Below are 12,447 nucleotides of genomic sequence, written 5' to 3' on the forward strand. Positions count from 1 at the left end.
GTAATATTCAGCGGTTGTTCATAGATAGTCTATGATTGACCTTCACACCTAACTAGGGAATCGAACACACCTAGGCATAGTGCTAAACACATTATAGGCGGACCTTTTCAATAAAGGATAGAAACCACTTTGATTCTCAAAGTAGAAAAAGTCAGTAGACAGTGGCACTGGGAGTATCATGTCTTTACACAATATTTGTTGAAGTCTGACATAAGGCATTGTCGCCATGATTCACTGCACAGTAAAACATACTACTGATCCCTCTGTACCAGATCTTGTTAAACCTCTCGGTCATAGGTGGTAATCTTCTGTTTGCTCAAACTGTATACACAAATACTAAAGTAACGGTTTAGCAACTAAAGATGTATCTGTAGTTATAATTTAAAAGGTATTACCCTTATAATTTCTTTAACATTGGTATATTACGTGTGGAATGCTGTTCCTGTTGGCTACACTTTTACCATGTACATATGAAATATATGGCCTCTTTGCACCCATGTTCAGACATTATAATTGACATTATTAGAGTTATTACCAGACATAGTGATGCATACAATTGGTTTAGAGCACTGCCCAAGTCTTATTGAATATCACTTGATTTCTGTGACGCCTGTATGTCTTGGACTAACTGAAGTGGATTGGAGCAGCACTGTTCGTGTGTGTGGTTTAATCAATTTTAATTTAAACTTCTTCATTCCTATTAATAATTCTTTGTTCTCTTTGCTGTTTACAAATTTTGCACAGTTCTTTTCCTGACTAATCAACAAAAAAACCTGCTAATAAAAATGTTTTTACACTGAGCAGTAAACAGATAATAAGATAATCCCAGTGAAATTATTTAGGTTCATAATGCTTAATATTATAGCAATGTGCGTCATATGGAGTCATTGGGTGTCATAATTTTGGAAATAACATTATTTCCTTGTCGGTTTTTCTGTATTAATTTATGTAGGTGTGTGTGTGTGTGTGTGTGTGTTTCCACATTTATCATAACAGGGTGTGTTTATCAACAGGGAGGGTAGAAACCATGGTTATTTATTGTTACAGTGAAGGCAGTCAGTCAAGAGCCTATCAGCTATGGAGTAGTACTTGCTGAACAGCGGTTTTCTGCTGGAGGGAGGAGACAAGCTTCTTATTGCATCATCTCTTCTGGAATGGAACAAAAAACAAGACTGAACAAGACCCATATTTCTCATGTATCGTTTTTAGTCTGGGAACAATTCTTTCCATAGCTATGTAGTTGGAGGAAAGACAGAGTTATGATTTTAGTTCTAACAGATTCATTTATATGTGTATCAGTGAGTGAGTGTCCCATTCTAGCCTGCTGTTGCCCCTTTCACAGCCCTTGTTCTAATTTGGATCTGTTTGGGTGCTCATAAAAAGCATCAAGAGCTCATTTGTGTCCTGGATCTAATCTCCAGCTCCCAGCTTCTCTGTGCTTGTCTCATTCATGAAAGCCTATTCAGGTTAACAGAAGGCTCTTTAAAAGACCTGTATGATCCTATCGCCTGCTGGAAAGGCTGTGAGGGATTGAATGGAGGGGTATTCTAATAACAGAGATGAGAAGAGTGTCATGCGAGACCTGGATCCTAACTTCTTTCACAAGCATGCATCTGAATGCTTCATTGCTGTAATTACTTTTTGGGTCCTGTTGTGTTCTCTGATAGATTTGGACTAATCAAAATGTATGAAACAGACACTCACCGAGGGACAGTGCCTGTCTTGAATGCTTTTCATCCACAGGTTTGTCTGTGTCCTAAATGAGATTTTCAGGTCCCAGGATGTCCAACCCATTAACTACACAGTGATGTTTAAACCTCCCTTAAAGTACCTAAAAATTTAACCTATAATAGTTAACTGATTATGTTTGTCAGATTTTAGATATAAATGTTTTAAACATGTTCTTTGACGAATTTCTACAGGTGCACCATCTTTGAATGTGTTTTGTTACTTTTCTAAGGGTTGTACTTGTGCAAACAAAGAAAAATAACTCAATTAAGCAAGAGGAATGTTGATCATGATGTCTCTGAAGTGAAAAACAACATGCACACATTTTCGGTCTGCTCCATGTAAAGAAATGTGAGCTCTTAAACACTGAGGAAAGGAGAAGCAGTCCACAAACCACAAATTTTCTTTCTTTTCAGCCTTGACTGGAGAAATATTTTGCATTTTAATACCTGAAGTAAAGTACTGTGTACTGTGCAGTTGGAAATCATAGTACTGTGTTCTATTTTGTCTTTTTTTTTTTCTTTTTTTTTTTTCTGTAGACAGGAATTACATACTATACTGAAGCGTGTGAATAGTTTTTTTTTTTTTTTGATGCCCTAGCCTGTGAAACCAGGGGCATCCCATAACAATGGTGCATTGTGCAGTGTGTAGGCACTTGACAGTGAACGGTGTTCTCTGGAATAATCAGCCTGTGCCTAACTATCCCAGGTCAGCTTGTTGAAACATGAATGACAAAGATTATGACATTCATGGGAACCTTGTTTCTCTGAAATGTATGATGAGCATGTTAGTACAGATAATGCACTGATTCTTCTTTTGACAGATCATTTAGGTTGTTTTTTTAAGCATATACACACCTCCTAAATTTCTTGAAAAACAAGCAGAAACTGAAATAGTACAGATTCAAGATCCCTGTTATAGTTGCACAACAGCCTAAAGAGAGTCTTTAGGGGATATATACAACTTTGCTCATGAGTAATGCCAAGTTTGAAAAACACCTGAGAAGTTTGTGGAATAAAGAGGATAATACTCCCTCTTCTTTTGTTAAGTCCAGCCTGTGTTTTCTTGCAAATAGAGACTTCAGCCAATCACAGCTTCCCTGTAATCCATTCATGTGACTACGTACAATGATTAACCCTAAATGCCTCCCCTTTGCCTCCTCTCAGTTGTTGCTTCTTCCCTCCCCCACCTCCTTCTCTCTCTTCCTCCTATTGGCTGGGTAGGCAGAGAGAGAGAAACGGAGAGAGAGGGAGAGAGAGAGAGAGAGAGATTGAGTTTCTCAGTTCTAAACCAGACAGTCCTGTTCAGTCGGCTGTCTGAGAAAGAGAGTTAGAGTGAGACAGAGAGGTTTAGAATGCCTTTTAGGTGGAGCTCTCTACATCTGGACCTGGAATGTGAAATCTGGGCTAACACAGCTTGCCCTGTTTGTGGACTTCCATGGCCATTATGAAGGGACAGGTGGTCTTAGGACACCCTATGACATTTGCCCCAGTGCCCTGGGACTTTAACAGGACTCCTCCCAAGAGAGGTAAGAGTGTCGAAGAGTTGGTGAGTGAGGGCTGGGAGAACGAGAGATGCATACAAATGCTGACTTTTCAACAGCAGCAACATCTTCAGCAGCAGTCAGTCATGTGTCCTCAGGACTTTAGACCCGCACCAGGAGATTGTGAGCACCAGGCCTACCTCGGACAAGCCAGTGGGTGCCGTCAACAATGCTGGGAATATGAGGACTGGGACAAGGTTCCTTACCAAGAGGCCCCTCCACAACAGTTCTTCTATCAGTCACCAGAAGCAGTGTATCAAGAGCCGAGGAACCCACAAGAATGGACCAGAAATCATGGTTTCCATCAGCACCGGAAAGAACTGGATTATGCTGACCACAGAGACTTTGCACAGAGCCCAAGGAGTGAAGAATGTCCTAACTATGTGGCCCGGTACCACTCTTGGGAATCAGATGAGTACTGTGAGGGTCAGGAGCCTTACAGTCGCAGAGATCGGGATGCCCACAGTTTTGATCGAGATAGCCAGGGCTACTACGATAAGGAGCCTGATAATTATAAAGATGGGGACTGCAGGGGCCGGGATTACTATGACCATAAACAATTGGATAAGTCTGAGCATTATGACCTCGAAGACCAGTACTATGACAGTAAAAAACATGAATATTACGACTCCAGGAAAAAGGACAGGTACAGATATAGAGAAGCAGACCACTACGGCTCTAGAAAAAATTACGATTATGAGTGCTTTGATCGTAGAGAGAAAGACCAGAATGATGATAGAAAAGGGGACCGCTATGACCGTAGTTACTGTGAGGAAGGCCGTAGGAGAGGTGACAGCTACCAGTATAGAGAGAGGGATTCAATCGATCGAAGAGACTATGACCGGTATGTACAAAGAAAGGGAGATTACTATGACTACAAAGAAAAGGAGAAGACCTGCAGTGAGTTTAGGAAAGATGACAACTGTGAAAGAACAGGAGAAAAGGACCTCTCTAAACTAGACGACAAAGAATGGAATGAACGTAAGAAAGGTAACTCCTATGACCTCAAACTGAGAGACCGGTATGATTACAGAGAAAATGGCCAGTCTGAGCTGAGGGATCGCTTTGAACCTAAAGAAAAAGACTCTTATCAGTACAGAGAGGGAGACCAATGTGATTACAGAGAAAAGGATGATAGAAACTACTGGAAAGATGAAAGTTATGATAGTGGTGTTAAAGACTGCTATGAAAACAAGGGTTGTGAGAGTTATCAGTATGACAATTGCAGAGAGATCAGGTTAAATTCAGTAGAACATAGACAAGAGGGTTGCAGTACTGACCACAGCAGTGGAAGACACTGCAAGGAATGGGAAAAGGATGCTTATCAGACACTGAAAGAGAGACGGTCTTATGAGGATCCTGCTAAATTCAGTTATGATTACAAGGACCAGTACCATGATCGCCTGGGTTCAGGAAAACTGGATAAGGAAGGTCAAGGCCCGACACGAAAGCCTGTTTACGTGGGTTCACTTGACAGGAACAGCTTCTATAGGAAGACAGCACCCTGCTCTCTCAGGAAGTCAGAGTTTGCCACCAACAGGAAAAAGAAACAAGGTAAAGCACATTGGAAACAGTAGCACATCCAGTACTATGAAAATAAATCTGAGGTTAGAGTAGGGGCAAAACACACCTTGAGGTAGCTGTAGGTGTTGTTTGATGTAACCGAATGAGTCAACTAACAATTGTAGAAATGTCCACATGGATATCACTTATGTTTATAGCTCTCTTTTAACCTTTTTTTAACCAGGAAGTCTTATTGAGATAAAAAAACTATTTTACAATAGAGACCTGGCCATGGTAGCAGCCATGCAATAAGACAACATTTTAAAATACAATTTATTTATTTATTTGCTTAAAGCGTCCTTACCTAAATCATTTATATAAATAGAAAACAAAATAGGTCTCAAAATGGAACCCTGGAGAACCCCTTTAGATATATCAATAAAATCAGATTTGAGATCCTCCAAATCAACACATTCAATGTCCTTGGTCTGAAACCAACACTGCTGAGTTTGTTTAGCAGCAATTCATGACCCAATGAATCAGACGCCTTAGATAAATCCACAAATAAGGCTGTGCATTGCTGTTTTTTATCCAGGGCACAAATAATGTCATTTATCACTACCGTAGCAGCAGCAATGGTACTATGGCCAGTTCTAAGACCTTGTTGTGGAGCTCTGCATTAGGACATCTCCAAATCAATTCAGGAAATACCAAAGGTGTCGATTGTGCAGTTACCATCTTAATGCATAGGTATGCATGTCTTTGAGAGTGTCTATTAAAGCTGGCAGTGTGGAGCTGAGTTTCACATGGTTTTTTTTCCTTAGAGGTGAACTTGGAAACGTGCAGGGAGGGGGGAACTGGTCCAACGGGTGTAATTACTGTTCAGAAGTTTTGTTGTCTGTCTCCCAATTGTCCTCTGTATCTCTCTTCCTCCCTCCCTCCCCTTTTCAGTCTTTTTCTTTTGTTTGACAACCACTATGTGTTTTGGTACCGTGACTTCAAACAAAAACAACAAAATGTTCAATGCCAAGAAGTACCATTTTGCATCAGATTTTACAGTCCCTTTTGCCATGAGCTTTACATTTACAGTCTCATTTAGACATTTAAGCTGTGTTTGTTTTAAGGTACAACACAATTTTTTAGATAATATTTATATTTTAAATCTTTTCCCGCAAAACATTTGCACATAGCATTTTAGTATTTAGATGTTTTCTAATCATATTTAGTTTAGGATGTCCATATTTAATTTCAAACTGGTCACTCTGACTCAGTACCTGGATCTAACATAATGCTCCCACTAATAATTTCTTTAACTGAATAAATGATGTTAGAAAAGTTGATTGTCAAAAAAGTTAGTAGTTGAAAAAAAGTTATCAAGTTTCCACTTGGTTTGTTATTATGTTTTTTTAATGCAATGATATTCATACATTTTCAGTATGTAGATTACAGTCCAATTTTTTTTTTTTTGGGGGGGGGGGTCACTCTATAGACTTTATATTTCAGAGAAACCATCTTTAGGTTTTTTTCTGATTTAGTGGTAGCTCTGTATACTTCTATAGCATCACTTTTGAGGAGTAATTAGCTGGTGAAGTTGATTTACGTATTGTAGAGTTAAAGAAGCTATCATATGCATTGTAATGTTTGAAGCTAATTTAATAGCAAATGTCAGTAGACCAGAACGATTTTAAAATGAATGGTTCATTCATAAATTTGTATGACCTAACCTTGATGCTGTGGAAATTCAAACTGGGTCCAGATCTATATCTTTATCTTTTTGTCTACTTCTTCAGTTTTCACTGACAGTCAAGAATGAATGGTCTTCAGTTATAGTAGCCTTATCAGTGCTTTTTAGCATGAGGTGACTGTTTGTTATTATTTCAGTGATTGGTGATGGGTGCTTGCCATGGGTGTCTCAGTGGGAGATTCGTCTGGCTTGTCACATCTGACACGGGGCAGCTGGTCAGTTCAGCCCAGGGTAATCCTCTATAGCCTAGTGTTCTAGTCATCACCTCGGTGAGGAGGAACAGGAGGAAAAGAGACTCCAGGGGTGATCTATGGGACTAGGATGTGCCTGGTACCAGAACCCTCCTCCCAATCATTATAGTCTTCAAAGACCTCTTACTAGTTTGGGGCACCATGAAGAGGATGCCCAGCCTGACTCATAGTCTGAGTTCATCTGTTTCAAGCTTGGCAGAATTTGTTCTTCTGTTTTGGATTTTTGAGGTTATTTAGTACTAACAATCACCAGCCTGCTGATAATATACAAATAAGTGTGTGTGTGTGTGTTGGTGTGCTTTTATCTATTTAGTTGCCTGCTGTTGGTCTTTGTAATCCTTGTGCAGCTGCCCATGCCAGTGGGCTGGAAGGGGATTAGGTGAAAACCTTCAACCAACCCTCTCACAACATTTGTACAACATTAAGTCAGTGGCCAGCTTGGAAGACAAAAGCATCAAGTAACTTGCTGAGGAGGGAATAAGCTAGTTAATGTAGGTCAGGAGCTCTTATACATACCCTGAAATACATATGCTACATCACAGCTCCGTGCCAAACACCATTGGTTTTGCCCTTGATTTACTGCTTTTTTAACATGAGACCGAATATTTACCCATATGTTGAGACTGAGAGTAATTGCATGAATAACTACTATAGTAGAAAAGCTCCTCTTTGTGTAACCGTAGAGGGAGGGCTCTCACTGGATCTGTATATCATGCCTTCCTTTTTGTGTTTAAACAGAGTGTAAGGATACATGCAATTACATCATATTTCTGTAATGCTAATCTCAGCCTGGGATTATATACGACTAAATGACTATACCAATATGCAAGTTGAGTCATGAGCATGATCTTATCAGATTATGTGAATCAAGAGTTCTGTGGGAAAGAAGTGGTTTTGTGAACCTGATATTCAAGCATAATAACAAGATTAGCCAGAATAATGATGAGATTTTGATGATGTCATATGTAATGAGTCTAGACAGGTTGCACGGGGTACATGCAGGGTTTCTTGATTATATTATGAAAGAAAACAACTGAAATGTCACAGTAGCTAAACAAACTGTATTGCCAGCTGCTTGATATGTAAAATAAATTAAACACAAGGAGTGCAGTACATTGTGTTCTTTTGAGACCAGAAGTTCTTATTTTTAAGGATCTAATGCTGCGTTCACACCAAATGTGAATAGATCGTCAAATTTGCATCTACCATGTCTAGTTTGCCACTTGAACATTTTGAATGCATTCACGTGTCTAGAGCAAAATAGACAAGAATTAGAAGCGAAATTGACGTGCGTCCGAGGCAAAATCCGCTTTTTGTGTGAGGGGCAAGTGCAAAGTGGTTGTCTGTTTGCAAGATCGCTGATGTTGATCGAGCACTTGGGTATTTTCCACTTTTTCCTGCACACTTCCTCTGAATAAACACATTATCTTGTTAGCGAAAAGTAGCTGTAGGCTATATTAGAGGGAAAATAGTTGTGAAAAATGGCGGGAAGGCAGCGGCTCGATAAACATGTACGTGACTCAAAAGTTAAATGTGTATTTACAACACATTTGTCTAAGCGAGGTCCTTTTTATTCCTGTCTTGTGTCATATAGCTCTGGTTGACTGCTCACTGACAACATCAGTCATTCCTCCATGTTGAATGAGTGACTCCTGAGCAGGCTCCTGATTGGTTAATGTGGCGCGAATTGACACCAAAGTTAACATTTTTCAACTCTAGTAGCAGACGCGAATTCTCGTCAAATGCTAAGTGCACAAAAAGCACCATTCGCGCCGGACGCTCAATTCGCATCATTCGCGCGAACGAGGCGAATTCACATTTACCGCGCCGCACTAAATGCCTCATTCGCACCGCGAGACCTACAGACACACGTAAACATGTCTTTACATTGACTTAACATTGAAATCATTCGCGCCAGACACTCTATTCACATTTCGGGTGAACAGCATAAGCCTCCTGACCATACTGTGCGCAGTGATTTAACTTTTTTTTTTTTCGGAGTACTTGTAAAACATTCTATAATATAATTATTAGAGTTGTTCCGATTCCGATACTAGTATCGGAAATATCTCCGATACCACAACAAATTCTGGCATCGGCATCGGCGAGTACATGAACCCATATACCGATCCGATACCATTTTCTTAAAAAAGACCTAGTTATGACCGCAAGCTTTGCCTAACCGCTGCACGGTTCTTCTTCGCTGCTCAAAATGCATTGAAAACACAGGAAGTTGTGCTGTGTTGCCACAAGCAACCCCTGTTTAGAGCAGCGAAGAAGAAATGAAAACGCGTTAGCAGCCCTTATCTATATATGACTGGATCACTCATCACATTCTAAACTGCCAAAAGACAGTGAAGCCGCTACTATATTATAGATCAGTGGTTAGCAGTATGTCTCTGTAGTACCGGTAGTTACAGACTCTCGAGTATATTCAGTACCGGCAACTGCGTTCAGTCGCTTCCGTGTAAGTCAAAACGCAGGGCTCCAGACAGTAGCCGAATATATACTAGTGTCTGTGAATATTAAACTGCAAAATACTATTTAAATATTACTCCCGCAAAATCTACATCTCTGTGGGTGACTGGCACAGATGCGCGAGAGCTCGCTGTTTTGTAGTCTCTGCTGTGTGTCATGAGGACACGAACGCATAAACCGTCACTTCATGAGAATTTACCGTTTCATTTGAGAATACTGTCATATCATAAACACAGACACTCAAAGATCTTCATGGCAGCCCATTAAAATAAATGTTTGGTTTACATGAGTAAATTGACAATATATAAAGCTACTGTTGTAGCCTACAGTAATAATAATACATCTCTATAATAATAATAATTATGCCTAGATGGTTGCTTGTTTTTTACTTGTTTTTTAATTGTTAGAGATTATCTGATTAATAGATCTTTTTTTATATTCCTAGACTTATTTGTTGCAGTTTTTTTATACAGTTATATTGTAAAACTTAAATACCTTTTTTAGTTTGCGGTGTTAGATTTTTGGCTGCATTTGAAGTTCTTTTTTGCATAAGAAAATAAATAATACTGTCAAATTCATGTTAGATAATAAAAATACTGTAATAAATACAGTAGTTCACCATGTATTTGTTCATGTTTTATTGAGGGATCTGTCTGAAGCACACCATAAAAAAATTCTAGCAATTTACACAGGGCTAGTAGTATATACAGCTGTATATACAGATATACACCCAGGTATCGGATCAGTACTCGGTATCGGCCGATACCCTGAGCCCAGGTATCGGAATCGGTATCGGGAAGAGAAAAAGGGTATCGGAACATCTCTAATAATTATACATTTTATTTGTAGTGCTGTCATAATGCGTTAACGCATGCAATTGTTTTTTTTTTATTTTAGCACGTTAAAAATATTTAACACAAACAACACAGGGGCATTCCAAACCATATTTTTTTATGAAATCCGAGAGCTGTCTCTCAACAGCAAGGTAACTAACGTTACCACAATCAAGGTACAGAAACGTAGTAAGATCATCGCTAAAATGATCGATGTTCTTGGTACCTTTCTGGGCTTAGAATGTGGTAGGTACCTTGCTGTCTATGGAGGATCAGAAAGCTCTTGGATTTAATCAAAATGATCTTAATTTATGTTCCAAAGATAATTGAAGGTCTTATGGAGTAATTAATGACATAACTTTCATTTGTGGGTGAACTAAGCATGACAGAAAAGGTAAACAGAAAATACAATGCGTGTAAGATCCATGTCATGTTCAGCAGCAGCACCTCTTAAAGCAGCCAAAATAACCTTATTAACCAGCTGCTGTGATGTCTGTTAATCAAAGAACAAAAGGGAAAAAAAAGGAAATAAATAACTTTTGTAGCTTTAAGGATTCATTTATTTTTAATTTAGTATTTAGTGTTTGATGACTTTGTTCAATTTCTGTTCATTTCCTACTTGCTGAAGGGGAACAGGTAGCAAACTATGATATTAATTATAATACATTTATGTGAAGAATGTTTTAAGTTCACTTAAAAAAAATTGATTAGTTAATTTTTTATTGATTGATAGCACTTTTTTTATTTTCTCAGAAAAATAAAATAATAATGGATTGCCTCAGAAAGAGTCTAGATCTCTGCAATAGAGTTCCACTTGACATTCATTTTCATGACTTTATAGATACGCTAAAAATTATGTAGACTTGCAAGGGTACAACATTTAATTTGTTCTTAGTCTTGTAAGCAAACAGTGTCCTTTATTTAAATTTAAGTAAGGTTTTTTTAAAGCAATTTTGAAACAAGCATGCGTCTGAGAGGATGTAGAGATGTTATTGGAATGCTTGCTCATGTTTATTATGGGTGTGTCACATCCCACACAAATCAGACATCTGACTGACTACAACGGAGAACTAGAATGTGAACCTGCAGCCTTTTGAACAACAAAACAAAACAAAAAACACAGGTTTCTGTGACGCAGGGTTCTGCACCAGAATGAGACTGAAGTGTGGTGTAACTAATAGTTTTTTAAAGAAGTTTTAGCCCTCTTGCTGTTCCTGTGTAAAGTATTTGAAATTATTTTTTCATTAATTCCTTGTACATGCAGGATTTCAACTGTACTTGTAAGCCTTGTAAGCTTTAAATGCAACATACTGTTATTTTCCAAGCTGTTTACTTCGTTCTTAATTCTGACTAGTGCCCTAAATCTGTCTGAAAGACTGGATTTTTGTGGTTTGCAACAACTTACTGCTTTCACTCACACACTGTGTGTCTTGCTCTCACACTTACTCTCTTGACAGTTGTGAAGGGTATCCATGGTAAATGGGCGGTCTTATGTGAACTTTGTCTTAAACACACAGGCCTAATAATTCAAGTGAACTTAGACTAGAAAGGGACAAAAACAGCTCAGCACGGTCAGACCATAAAAGAGTTTCACATGAATAACAATGTTATCATTTAATTTTCAGTCATAAAATGGTTGGCTTTCTCTATAGCACATTTGTTCTTGCTAAATGAAATCTGCAGCAGATATTGTGAATATAATATAAAATCACTATAAAATGCATGAATATAATATGTATATGGCAAATACTTCTATAATATAATGATCTATATAATATTGTTTATTATAGAAAACAATACAAATAAATATAATTTTTCATATTATAAATATTATTTTATAAAATAATTATATTATTTTAGAATACTATAAAAGAAATAGTAAATACAATAATTATATAAATAAATCTTTTGTTAAACAATTAATTATATAATTCTATAACATTATTCTAATTATTTTATTTAATATTCAGTTATATAGTTATTTGCCAGTGTTTTTTTTTTATTATTATTATTTAATTTATTTTTTTATTTATTTTTATTATTATTGCTTATTAGCATTATATATGTATTATATTGCTAATGGGCCATATTAGATAAGTAAGTAAATGCATTAAATATTAGTTTTATCTTGTTTGAAATTCACTGGAACTTGATCCACATAAAATAAAATGGGCGCCCTTGGTACACCTGAACAAAGATTCCCACTTTAAACAGAAACAGATTAAGAGTGATGAAAGGCAAAGAAGCCTTGGCATTGAGAGATCCTCAAGATCTTGATGGAGTTCAGGCCCAGTGAGGTGGGGCAAGGCCCCAAGTAGCCGGTCACTCCAAAAACACGGAGTAGACCTCCCAAAATGAGAGTATCAG

General features: G+C 37.9%; 1 protein-coding gene across 3 annotated transcripts in view; it reads left to right on the plus strand.

The window, feature by feature from the left end:
* Window positions 1–12,447, plus strand: part of LOC128025381 (dynamin-binding protein) — a 46,584-nt gene that overhangs the window by 20,307 nt on the left and 13,830 nt on the right. The window contains exon 1 of one of the 3 annotated variants that reach the window (XM_052611702.1): window positions 3,006–4,825. The exons of the other annotated variants lie outside the window; for them this stretch is intronic. Coding sequence (XP_052467662.1) covers window positions 3,166–4,825 — 1,660 coding nt within the window. The 5' untranslated portion in view covers window positions 3,006–3,165. Of the gene's footprint in view, window positions 1–3,005; window positions 4,826–12,447 lie in introns of those variants that run through there. 3 annotated transcript variants of the gene reach the window in all.

The sequence above is a fragment of the Carassius gibelio genome, chromosome A12 (genome assembly GCF_023724105.1).
Source record: "Carassius gibelio isolate Cgi1373 ecotype wild population from Czech Republic chromosome A12, carGib1.2-hapl.c, whole genome shotgun sequence".
In the NCBI taxonomy this organism is placed as follows: domain Eukaryota; kingdom Metazoa; phylum Chordata; class Actinopteri; order Cypriniformes; family Cyprinidae; genus Carassius; species Carassius gibelio.